The sequence below is a fragment of the Ranitomeya variabilis genome, chromosome 5 (assembly GCF_051348905.1).
Source record: "Ranitomeya variabilis isolate aRanVar5 chromosome 5, aRanVar5.hap1, whole genome shotgun sequence".
Taxonomy (NCBI): Eukaryota; Metazoa; Chordata; class Amphibia; order Anura; family Dendrobatidae; genus Ranitomeya; species Ranitomeya variabilis.
In genome coordinates this window covers 105,746,145-105,759,648 of record NC_135236.1, presented here as the reverse complement: position 1 = coordinate 105,759,648, position 13,504 = coordinate 105,746,145, and the positions used below count along the sequence as shown (strand labels likewise).

Below are 13,504 nucleotides of genomic sequence, written 5' to 3'. Positions count from 1 at the left end.
GGAAAATTCTGCACGGAAAATACAGTGGATTAAAAAAAGGACCATGTCAATTCTTTGTGTCGGTCTGCAGCGTTTCTACACCCATTCCATAATAGAAATCCGCAGGGGTAAAAACGCATGAAATCCGCAGAAAATCCGCAACAAAACGCACAAAATCAGCAACAAAAAAGTGCAGATTTTGACCTGTGTTTTCTGCAAAGAGATGCAGAATCCGCACAGAAAATTCCACAGGCAAATCCGCAACGTGTGCACATAGCCTTAAAGGTACTTAGGGTTTTTTGTTCCCTGAAGGTGGGCAGGCCCTATTTTTTTCTTTTTTTCTGCAGAACATATTGTGGGATTGTTGCCCCCTCGAGGACTCAGCACCCTTATCCACACATTTTGCTCACTTAATATTTTGATTGAGAGCTACACCTGGTTTCCTTCTCACTCCCCATTCACATGAGGATGGTTTGGCACATAGAGAAGTAAGACATTTAGTGGCATGGGGCCATCCATATTTAAAGGTCACCTTGGCATGGTTGGCGTTCTTTGATCAAAAAACCCAAAGAACCTTTACGTTTCTAACATTTTGCAGCAATATTGGAGTTCATGTATTCATTAGTCGTAGTGTGCTGACGCATCGTGTATGTTAGTATATGGGCCATAGAGCGGATTTGTGCACCTATGCATTCATTTAATACTAAAGGTGTGCGGGCCCTATTTATTCTTTTTTTTTTTGGAGCACATACTAATGTAGCTTTGTGTGGCCATCTCTATGCCGCTGAAATACATGGAGAATGGGGCCCTTGACTTCTTTGGAAAGAGTAAATGAGTTAAAGATGGTGGTTTGCAAACAAGTGGGAAAAGTGGCTATGATACTGAGCAGATTGCAATGTTGAGACCGCAGGGAGCTTAGTGCTTGTGTGATGCTGCGGCGCTCACCACTAGTAAAATGTAGGAGAGCGCACAAAGATAGTGGTCTGTGCATGTGGTTCTTCTCATGTGGTAACTGTAAAATGTTAGGGCATGATGACCCGCATATTCACCAATGGCGTGAACCACGTGGAGGCATGGTCCCCTCATCTCTGAAAGTGCTGACTGGTCACAGGGCATCCTCATCCTCCTCATCCTCCTCCCAGTAGGTGGAAACCCAGAGCTGAGATCAGACATTTAGGACACCTCAGAAGTATATGCCATAAAGGTCTCAGATGGTCATAGATTTACGATTTATTGCCCCCTTGAAATGGTTCAATGTGGCCTGGAACAAAAAAACATTGTGCGTCTCCAGCCTCCGACATCCTTGTGAAATGTCCATGTCCTGTTTGATTTCACTCATTCATCGAGCAGCATGTGGACCCATTGCTGTAATGACAGATTCTGATCCTCAAAAAATGGATGGAAATAGGACACGCTCCGAATCTGACAGATTTCACTCTCAGATCTGTGATTGTGACATCTGAATACATCCGTTCTGCTCAATGTGTAAGACTGCTGTCTGACATAGAAAAAGAAAACATATATATTATATCTCATGGACATTGCACCCGGATATGTGAGCGCAGCCTAATAGGTAACACTTGCCTAGGTGTTATAAATATGTGCTCCCTTTATAATTAGATATGCCGGACACTTCGGAGGTCCCTTTCGCCGAGCGCACTCTTCTAGGTTTAATACCGTCTTGAGATAAGTGTTATAGAACGAGACACAAGCGTCTTCATGGGAATGCAATGGGCAATTAATAGTTGTGTAAGCCACCGCCACGCCCGACAGAAACCGGTCCGCTCTCTAAACAAATGATGCTCCCATCACATGCTCCTCGTCTGGGGCAGCAGCAGAGCAGGAGGCCCATGGTGAAATGACTCAGTTTCCTCCAGCGAGGGTGTCTGGTTTCAGCCCAATGTAAGGGGGAGAACTTCTCCCAACTGCACAGGGGTTTTCTCGGAATAGAAGAAATGGAGGAGTGTCTAGGCCTTACTACTACTCCCATTCTGCTGGTCAGGATATAGTCCAAGTTGTTCTTCTCTATAGATTTTTAGATGTATAAATTATAGATACTAAACATGGCATCCTTCGTTTGCTGCAATCTTGGGACTAACAGGAAACGTTTCTTTTTAAAGAGAACCCGTCACCTGCCATTGATAAGTTATTTTTTTACCTGCCGCTGTTCTCTTGAATCTGGCGTGTTTTTTATCTGTTCCCTCTCCCTTCTTGAGCCATCACCCCTTCTTCCCCGTATATAAATCTAGCATTTTTAGCCAACTGGTTGAGGTTCTGTAAAGTCCCATAATGAACAGTTGGACTCTTCTCTAGCATCACGCCCACTTGGCTAAAAAGACTAGATTTACAGACCGAGTAGAGAGGGCCAGGTCTAGAAGACACAGATATGCAAGAGCAAAAGAAATCTAGAACAGCGCCATTTACACTAGGTAAAAAAATACATATTAATGGATGGGTCACAAGATTTCAGAACACATTATTACATAACCACTTAATGAGGCTGGTGTACTTACTCTGAAAATCCATGTCAAAATGGCTGTACAATACCGATATTAACATGACCGTTTTCAGTCCAGATGCTCCTCACAAAAAGATTATGCAGCTATTCTGACGCGGACTTTCATAGCCAGTACACCAGCCTCATCAAATTCACTTTAATAATTAAAATACCAACAGGCTAAAATGCTGCATGATAGAATGCATTCATACAGTTATCGTGTACCGGCACCATTCAATATAGGATTTTAGATGATAAGGAACATAACGAAAAGCTGATACAACCACGTGCTCCTCTCTGTACTCTGACTCATTTATGCAGATCTATAATGACACCTTCGTTCAGAAGTCTCGTTATCTTTTCAATGAAATTACTCACATTGCTAGTAAAATGGATTAGTTATGGCTTCTGCCTCCATAGGGGTCAAGGGTATTGTATCTACGAGGGTGTATTGCTTGTCATTTTCCCATTGGATGGCACTGGCTAGTTATGCCAACCATCAGCATGTACACAGCTGGACAGTAGGTGTGAAGTGCCCCTTTAATGCACCCACATGACCTACTGCATTTCTGTACACACATTTCTGCATATTGTCTCCAGGCTTCCAATACTCAGCAGCAAATGCAATTCTGAAGATTTCCTAGAAAGCAACACAATGCACTAACTCCACGACCCATGAGGAGATGCCCGGCGACGTCAGATTGTGATCCCAGCTTATTATTGAGCGCTTTCGCACAAACCACCCGGATGTGCAGACAGTTCCCCAGAATGTGACCTTTCACAAGAGATGACTGCAGTAAGTGATTGTATACCTGATCCAGCCTCGCGCTCCAGAAAACGTGACCTCATTTTTATCCAATCACACAGCACACTGCGAGCTTAACAATCCCAAACCTGCCTGTACTGTACCACTCTATAGGAGAAAGGAAAGACTGCTGCTGGGGTCAGGCCATATTTTCTTCCATGCCCTCCTAATGAGTGTCTTACAGGACCGATCACCAGTAGGCAGTTTTTGCTCTAATTTTATACCCGTTGCTCCCAGTACGTTTTGTTACGTTTCTTTTTAACCCACCATATGGTTGTAGAGATATAGACCTTTTTATTTAGTGCTAATTTGTGTGGTCTTTACCAAGGGAGCATGGCTCACAGGGAGATCGTGCAGAGCAGCTTAAAAAACTGGGGAACAGCGGGAATTAGAGCAAATACTGGCCACTAGTGAGGAGGGAGCTTACTCGCCACTCAAGTGAGCATTGGGGTGCTCGGGTACGCATTGAGTATCGTTGGTGCTTGAGCGCCATGCTGGAGTCCCCGAAACGCATGTTTCGCGGCTGTTACACAGCCAATAAACATGCAGGGATTGCCTTTGGCAATCCCCATCACAATGCGTGCCTGAGCACCCTCGCTCATCACTACTGGCCACTTTTGACCTCGATGCGTGCCTGAGCACCCCAATGCTCACTCGAGTGGCGAGCACCCTCACTCATCACTACTGGCCACTTTTGACCTCGATGTGTACCTGAGCACCCCAATGCTCACGCGAGTGGCGAGCACGCTCGCTCATCACTACTGGCCACTTTTGACCTCGATGCGTGCCTGAGCACCCCAATGCTCACGCGAGTGGCGAGCACGCTCGCTCATCACTACTGGCCACTTTTGACCTCGATGCGTGCCTGAGCACCCCAATGCTCACGCGAGTGGCGAGCACGCTCGCTCATCACTACTGGCCACTTTTGACCTCGATGCGTGCCTGAGCACCCCAATGCTCACGCGAGTGGCGAGCACGCTCACTCATCACTACTGGCCACTTCTGAACTCGACGCATGCCTGAGCACCCTGATGCACACTCGAGTGGCGAGCACGCTCGCTCATCACTACTGGCCACTTTTGACCTCGATGCGTGCCTGAGCACCCCAATGCTCACGCGAGTGGCGAGCACGCTCGCTCATCACTACTGGCCACTTTTGACCTCGATGCGTGCCTGAGCACCCCAATGCTCACGCGAGTGGCGAGCACGCTCGCTCATCACTACTGGCCACTTTTGACCTCGATGCGTGCCTGAGCACCCCAATGCTCACGCGAGTGGCGAGCACGCTCACTCATCACTACTGGCCACTTCTGAACTCGACGCATGCCTGAGCACCCTGATGCACACTCGAGTGGCGAGCACGCTCGCTCATCACTACTGGCCACTTTTGACCTCGATGCGTGCCTGAGCACCCCAATGCTCACGCGAGTGGCGAGCACGCTCACTCATCACTACTGGCCACTTCTGAACTCGACGCATGCCTGAGCACCCTGATGCGCACTCGAGTGGCGAGCACGCTCGCTCATCACTACTGGCCACTTTTGACCTCGATGCGTGCCTGAGCACCCCAATGCTCACGCGAGTGGCGAGCACGCTCACTCATCACTACTGGCCACTTCTGAACTCGATGCATGCCTGAGCACCCTGATGCGCACTCGAGTGGCGAGCACGGTCACTCATCACCGCTGGCCACTTTTGACCTTGATGCGTGCCTGAGCACCCCAATGCTCACTTGAGTGGCGAGCACGCTCGCTCATCACTACCGGCCACTTTTGACTTGGTGACAACAGGTACAATACATACAATGGAAAGATTTTCAGACTAATGCCATACAAATTCTAACATTGATTTCCCCTTCATTGATTAGGATTGCTCCAGACTTTCCATTCCTGCCCTTGAGATTTCAGCAAACCTTGTAATGCCATCGTCACTCTGCCCATAAGAATAAAGCATGCTCATCAGCTCGCTTGCTCGGAGAATTCTCCTAGAAACACCCTAGCAACCAGTAAATGACTATACACAATCCAACTGACAGTGAACATGGAGCAAAAACAATTATCTCCAAACAGTGATATGGGAAGTCTGCCAACAGAGAAATTCCCATAGACATACTGCTGACATCATCTCTTCTATAGAGGTCTATGGTTCATATCACCTGGCTACTAGAAAAATCAAAATGGCTCCTGGCGTCAATTGTCATTGGCGTCTAAAAACCCTTCTGACTGAATATAAGGGTCCTCCATTTAGGACGTTCATTAGCCAGTCAGAACTGAGAGCACTGTCATATCCATGCATTACATGGACAGTTCGCTCACTCCAACAAACCCCATGTAAACGCTCAGTCACCCTGTAGACGCTGCCATATTTCCTCAGGGATCACTGAAAGTTCCAGCAGCAAGGTACCCTGTAATTAGCTTATATGAAAGGGGGTCTCCAGGAACAGAAACATGTAAAGAAAGAAAATGTCATTATGAATACATTCCTTAATACCTTTTAGTTATGCTCGTTTTGTCTAGAGAGGTAATGACTATGGAATTAAGATGGCCGCTGTCTTCTTATACTGACAGAAATCTATTCTAGAATGTGAACATGACTGTGGGCCGTGAGCAGGTGCAATATGCAACTCCGCTGCTATGACCCAGAGACTGTGAAGCCCCCCAGGGCACACGCTCACAGACCCCTGACCTGTTAATATTCCAGGACGACCCTCTGTCATTGGAACAAGACAGCGGCCATTTTACTTCTGTAATCATCATTACCTCTAGGCAAAATGGAGTGTAAATCGCTAAATAAAAAGGTGCTCAGGAATGTATTCATGACGACATTTTCCTTTCTTTCTTCATATTTTTAGACTCCCGGAGAACCCATTCAAGGGGATACTTCTAAAAACATGGCGACATCTCCTCTTATTCATGCAGGTGCTGATTTCTCCTCATTGCAGCCCAAAGACTCAGAAGTCACCTGCTATTGGGACGGTCATCTCTACGAGTTTTACACAACAGTGTGACCATATTTTATTCCCAGAAGTTCCTCTTTAAATGACAAATTTATATTGATCCCAACTAGAAGCTAAGAATAATCCACTTCCATCATCACTGTCGCTGTGAATATTACAGCCCTGACTGCTGGACTGCGGAGGGATCAGCAAACGTCGCCTCACATCAAATCAACAGTGTGACTGTTACTGGATGGCAGACACTCGAGTCAAGGGGAAGGAAATGGTTAATACGCAGACCGAGCTCGGGGCGGGATTTTATGTCAATTTTTTTACGCAACTAAACAAACTTCCTGTTTGAGGCGGAATTTACATTTTACATGTTGTGGTAATCGCTGCTTAGTGATGAGGAAAGATGGAGCAGGGAAAATCCCACTGTGACATGTGTGATCACAGCCGTGGCATCGTCACATCGCTTACCCTCATTACAACCCTATTCCTAGACGTGCACAGGCTGGGGAGGCTGCGTCTTACTGGACATGCTGCATGAATTACCAGTGTCCTAGAATGCTGCGGAGACCTCTGCCACCCCCCGACGTGACCTCAAAGTGTACATTCCTATGCACTTTACGGTATAACATGTGCACTCTAGCATCAGACACGCCTCCTCCTGCCGCGCTCTAGCATCAGACACACCTCCTCCTGCCACGCTGTAGCATCAGACACACCTCCTCCTGCCGCGCTGTAGCATCAGACACACCTCCTCCTGCCGCGCTGTAGCATCAGACACACCTCCTCCTGCTGCGCTCTAGCAGCAGACACACCTCATCCTGCCGCGCTCTAGCAGCAGACACACCCCCTCCTGCCGCGCTCTAGCATCAGACAACCTCCTCCTGCCGCGCTCTAGCATCAGACACGCCTCCTCCTGCCGCGCTCTAGCATCAGACACGCCTCCTCCTGCCGCGCTCTAGCATCAGACACGCCTCCCCCTGCCGCGCTCTAGCATCAGACACGCCTCCCCCTGCCGCGCTCCAGCATCAGACACACCCTCTCCTGCCACGCTCCAGCATCAGACACACCCGCTCCTGCCGCGCTCTAGCATCAGACACGCCTCCCCCTGCCGCGCTCTAGCATCAGACACGCCTCCTCCTGCCGCGCTCTAGCATCAGACACGCCTCCTCCTGCCGCGCTCTAGCATCAGACACGCCTCCTCCTGCCGCGCTCTAGCATCAGACACGCCTCCTCCTGCCGCGCTCTAGCATCAGACACGTCTCGTCCTGTCGCGCTCTAGCATCAGACACGTCTCGTCCTGTCGCGCTCTAGCATCAGACACGTCTCGTCCTGTCGCGCTCTAGCATCAGACATGCCTCCTCCTGCCGCGCTCTAGCATCAGACACGCCTCCTCCTGCCGCGCTCTAGCATCAGACACATCTCATCCTGTCGCGCTCTAGCATCAGACACGCCTCCTGCCGCGCTCTAGCATCAGACACGTCTTGTCGCGCTCTAGCATCAGACACGCCTCCTGCCGCGCTCTAGCATCAGACACGTCTCGTCCTGTCGCGCTCTAGCATCAGACACGCCTCCTCCTGCCGCGCTCTAGCATCAGACACGCCTCCTCCTGCCGCGCTCTAGCATCAGACACACCTCCTCCTGCCGCGCTCTAGCATCAGACACACCTCCTCCTGCCGCGCTCTAGCATCAGACACACCTCCTCCTGCCGCGCTCTAGCATCAGACACGCCTCCCCCTGCCGCGCTCTAGCATCAGACACGCCTCCCCCTGCCGCGCTCTAGCATCAGACACGCCTCCTCCTGCCGCGCTCCAGCATCAGACACACCCTCTCCTGCCACGCTCTAGCATCAGACACACCCCCTCCTGCCGCGCTCTAGCATCAGACACGCCTCCCCCTGCCGCGCTCTAGCATCAGACACGCCTCCTCCTGCCGCGCTCTAGCATCAGACACGCCTCCTCCTGCCGCGCTCTAGCATCAGACACGCCTCCTCCTGCCGCGCTCTAGCATCAGACACGCCTCCTCCTGCCGCGCTCTAGCATCAGACACGCCTCCTCCTGCCGCGCTCTAGCATCAGACACGCCTCCTCCTGCCGCGCTCTAGCATCAGACACGCCTCCTGCCGCGCTCTAGCATCAGACACGCCTCCTGCCGCGCTCTAGCATCAGACACGTCTCGTCCTGTCGCGCTCTAGCATCAGACACGCCTCCTCCTGCCGCGCTCTAGCATCAGACACATCTCGTCCTGTCACGCTCTAGCATCAGACACGCCTCCTGCCGCGCTCTAGCATCAGACACGTCTCGTCCTGTCGCGCTCTAGCATCAGACACGCCTCTTGCCGCGCTCCAGCATCAGACATGTCTCGTCCTGTCGCGCTCTAGCATCAGACACGCCTCGTCCTGCCGCGCTCTAGCATCAGACACGCCTCCTCCTGCCGCGCTCTAGCATCAGACACGCCTCCTCCTGCCGCGCTCTAGCATCAGACACGCCTCCTCCTGCCGCGCTCTAGCATCAGATACGCCTCCTCCTGTCGCGCTCTAGCATCAGACACGCCTCCTCCTGCCGCGCTCTAGCATCAGACACGCCTCCTGCCGCGCTCTAGCATCAGACACGCCTCCTGCCGCGCTCTAGCATCAGACACGCCTCCTCCTGCCGCGCTCTAGCATCAGACACGCCTCCTCCTGTCGCGCTCTAGCATCAGACACGCCTCCTCCTGCCGCGCTCTAGCATCAGACACATCTCGTCCTGTCACGCTCTAGCATCAGACACGCCTCCTGCCGCGCTCTAGCATCAGACACGTCTCGTCCTGTCGCGCTCTAGCATCAGACACGCCTCCTCCTGCCGCGCTCTAGCATCAGACACGCCTCCTCCTGCCGCGCTCTAGCATCAGACACACCTCCTCCTGCCGCGCTCTAGCATCAGACACACCTCCTCCTGCCGCGCTCTAGCATCAGACACACCTCCTCCTGCCGCGCTCTAGCATCAGACACGCCTCCCCCTGCCGCGCTCTAGCATCAGACACGCCTCCCCCTGCCGCGCTCTAGCATCAGACACGCCTCCTCCTGCCGCGCTCCAGCATCAGACACACCCTCTCCTGCCACGCTCTAGCATCAGACACGCCTCCCCCTGCCGCGCTCTAGCATCAGACACGCCTCCTCCTGCCGCGCTCTAGCATCAGACACGCCTCCTCCTGCCGCGCTCTAGCATCAGACACGCCTCCTCCTGCCGCGCTCTAGCATCAGACACGCCTCCTCCTGCCGCGCTCTAGCATCAGACACGCCTCCTCCTGCCGCGCTCTAGCATCAGACACGCCTCCTCCTGCCGCGCTCTAGCATCAGACACGCCTCCTCCTGCCGCGCTCTAGCATCAGACACGCCTCCTGCCGCGCTCTAGCATCAGACACGCCTCCTGCCGCGCTCTAGCATCAGACACGCCTCCTGCCGCGCTCTAGCATCAGACACGTCTCGTCCTGTCGCGCTCTAGCATCAGACACGCCTCCTCCTGCCGCGCTCTAGCATCAGACACATCTCGTCCTGTCACGCTCTAGCATCAGACACGCCTCCTGCCGCGCTCTAGCATCAGACACGTCTCGTCCTGTCGCGCTCTAGCATCAGACACGCCTCTTGCCGCGCTCCAGCATCAGACATGTCTCGTCCTGTCGCGCTCTAGCATCAGACACGCCTCCTCCTGTCGCGCTCTAGCATCAGACACGCCTCCTCCTGCCGCGCTCTAGCATCAGACACGCCTCCTCCTGCCGCGCTCTAGCATCAGACACGCCTCCTCCTGCCGCGCTCTAGCATCAGACACGCCTCCTCCTGCCGCGCTCTAGCATCAGACACGCCTCCTCCTGTCGCGCTCTAGCATCAGACACGCCTCCTCCTGCCGCGCTCCAGCATCAGACACGCCTCCTCCTGCCACGCTCTAGCATCAGACAAGCCTCCTCCTGCCGCGCTCTAGCATCAGACATGTCTCCCCCTGCCGCGCTCTAGCATGACTATCACCCCCTTTCCCTGGACTCTAGTATCAGACATGCCCCTATAGATGACCATACACAGACAGAAGTAGGTTGATGGTTAAACAACCATTGATCAGGTGAACGATCGCTCCGCTGCCGCAGCCATACACATTTTCCCTTGCTATTGGCAATTCTAGTGCTTCACAACAGGCTCACTGAAAAAATAATAGCTTTAAAATATAACTTTTAATTATTTAGAAATAAAATGGAATAAACAAATCAACAAAAATACATCTAGCCAGGCCAGAAAAAAAAGGTCAAATGTTGTTGCAATCAGTACCCTAAGGGCTGTTACACCCCATCATTCCCTAATGCACCCCTTCCTGCCAGCGGAGATTGGCACCCTAAACTTGATCGCAAAGTGGCGCCCCCGCTCACTGACGGCTGACCCTAGATATACCCTATTAACCCCTAACTATCCAGAAACAATGTCTGGTCAAATCAGCCGGATCAATATCACACTAATACCACAGGGTTACGGCATCCAACCGAATACCATATATAAAAGGGTTGTAATTAAAGGGATAGAGGGCAAGGGGGGTTGGGGGAGTTTGGTGGGAACCAACGGGGTGATTGTAACCACAAATGATAAAGGACCCCTGTCCCATGTCTAGTGGCTCACAGCAGCCAGACAGTGATTCTCAGATTGCAGCGGGCGGGTAGTGGCCGATGGAGACACTGGTCACACACAATGACACTTCATGAATGGACCGAAAATGGCAAATATGGCCGACTGCTCTGCAGAAGATCTCATCTGATGATAGGACTCTGGGGGGAAATGGCCATCATGGAGCGCTTCACTGTAGGAAGATGTGCGGGCGGCCAGTGACTATATGGGAGATATGGAGTGTCCTCTGGGATAGATAGATAGATAGATAGATACATAGATAGATAGAGTTGCACTTTTTCATAGAAAGAATAATCTTAATTAAGCTAATTAAAATCCATTTTTTTCCATCATGTGACTTTGGAGTGCTGCCGCATATTTTGGAATTTATAAAAAGATAGATAGATAGATCGATAGATAGATCACTTCTTTCCTCACCTTCTGCACTTGGTCATGGTTGAGCTCGGTGAAGAAGTATGCCAGGAGATGTGAGGCGATCATGTCTGTGGCCGCCGCGGAGATGTAGCAGCTCTGTCCCGCTGCTCCTCTGTGCCCGGTTCCGTGCTCTGCTGCCCGGTTCTCTGCTCCTCGGTGCCCTGCTCCTCCGTGCTCTGCTCCCCGGTTCTCCGCTCCTCCGTGCTCTGCTCCTCCGTGCTCTGCTCCCCGGTTCTTTGCTCCCCGGTTCTCCGCTCCTCGGTGCTCTGCTCCCCGGTTCTCCGCTTCTCCGTGCTCTGCTCCCCGGTTCTTTGCTCCCCGGTTCTCCGCTTCTCGGTGCTCTGCTGCCGGTTCTCCGCTCCCCGGTGCTCCGCGCTCCTCTTTGCCGGCTTTTTTCCTCGCTGTCTCTCTCTTTACAATGTGCTTCATTCACTGATACCCGGCAGCCAAGCCCCCGCTGACGTCACGCCCATGATTAACCTCTGCACTGCCGCCGCACGTCCGGAGCATCCTCCATCCTGGGTGACTCACGGCTGCCGCCAGCAGTAGTAACTGATACCGGGAGGTGACAGCCTCCTCCATGCACACCACACTGGACCGCTATGTACATACATGTCTGCAGCATCCCGAACGGCACTTCAGTGGTTAACATCAGCCAAGAGCCGGTACGGCATCCTATTGGCTGGGAATGGGGTGTGTGATGGATGCTGCTCCAGAATTGGTCAGTTGGGCTGATAGAGGTAGGCGGGGCTGTCTGCAGTCGCTCTTGGTGGTCCTGGAATTTCCCCCTGGATGGAGAAGTGACAATGATTGGCCCCGCCCCGACTACGTCGTGTGCAGGAAGGAACGTGCGGGAGCAGCGGTCACGTGTCCGCATCTGGCGGGGGAAGGGGTTATGTAATGTGGGGTGTACAGCTGGGATGGCGGAGCGGGGATGGAGCGATGTATCACACACAGATAGTGTATAGTGATGGAGCTCTATGTAGGGAGCTTGTGGAGAGTGACATGTCAGGGTGAGGTGGCTTAGGCTACTTTCACACTAGCGTTTTTTTGCATACGTCGCAATGCGTCGTTTTGGCGAAAAAACGCATCCTGCAAAGTTGTCTGCAGGATGCGTTTTTTCCCCATAGATTTACATTGGCGACACATTGCGACGTATGCACACACGTTGCAACCGTCATGCGACGGTTGCGTCGTGTTTTGGCGGACCGCCGACAGCAAAAAACGTTACATGTAACGTTTTTTTGTGCCGACGGTCCGCCATTTCCGACCGCGCATGCGCGGCCGAAACTCCGCCCCCACCTCCCCGCACCTCACAATGGGGCAGCGGATGCGTGGAAAAACAGCATCCGCTGCCCCCGTTGTGCGGCGCATTCACTGCTAGAGTCGGTACGTCGGCCCGACGCTCTGCGACGGGCCGAGTACGACGCTAGTGTGAAAGTAGCCTTATAGGCCATTAGTCACGTCACTTTTCATTCTGTCAATGTCAAAGTATGCTTTGTGGCTTCAAGTCTTCCATGAAGGTCAGTTCTAGCCAGACTTCCCCAACTAGTAGCTGGTCCCATTGGTTACTGCTAGGTCTGAGCTGCTGGCACTGCTGGATATCTGCCAATTGACATGATGCGTTTTTCATCTGCTGCACTGTGTCCTTGGCCATCACCCCATCTGTGGTCCTCAGCATTGCCCATTTCTCAGCGCATCTAACCTTGAGCTGCACCTGCTGACCCCCCAGTCTGCTCTGACATCTTTGCCTGGGACAGACCTTGCTGATGCACTATAACTACCTTGTGTCTTGTTGCTGTGTTCAGCTTTGTAATCAGTCCACAAAAAAACAGACGTGAACAGCCGGGGACTGCAATGGTTCTGTGAGTAAACCACTGATAGAATCTGTGTAAATGAGACGTGTGAATGAGACCTTACTGGGATTTTCTTGCGCTTTTGAATTCTTTCTATTTCATATTTTAAGACCCCCATCCACATAATCCTATTGTCAGGCATACCCACTGATATAGACGGGCTCGGCCACTGGGTATGGGGGTCCCCGGCAGATGATTGTGGCATAGGATCCAGCATATCTGATTTCTGACTGCTGATCCTTTCGTTTTTGGCGAGATAAGCCACCGTCAGGGGTGTCCGGCAGCCACGCTCTCCTCGAGAACACAGCGCTCGGCAGAGTGAGTGCTCCTGTGTATGGGAGAGGCTGCGAGACAGCTGCCAGCGGAGC

At 52.3% G+C, this 13,504-nt stretch overlaps 1 protein-coding gene across 2 annotated transcripts in view; it reads right to left on the bottom strand.

Annotated features, from left to right (window-relative positions):
• The window catches only part of LOC143775227 (hexokinase-2), a 40,779-nt gene extending 28,879 nt beyond the window's left edge, over nucleotides 1-11,900 (bottom strand). Inside the window, exon 1 of one of the 2 annotated variants that reach the window (XM_077263105.1) lies at nucleotides 11,284-11,900. In XM_077263105.1, the coding sequence (XP_077119220.1) occupies nucleotides 11,284-11,709 (426 nt within the window). In that variant the 5' untranslated portion in view covers nucleotides 11,710-11,900. Of the gene's footprint in view, nucleotides 1-2,854; nucleotides 2,877-11,283 lie in introns of those variants that run through there. The other variant, XM_077263106.1, reaches the window with a different exon arrangement.
• Between the last annotated feature and the right edge of the window lie 1,604 nt (nucleotides 11,901-13,504).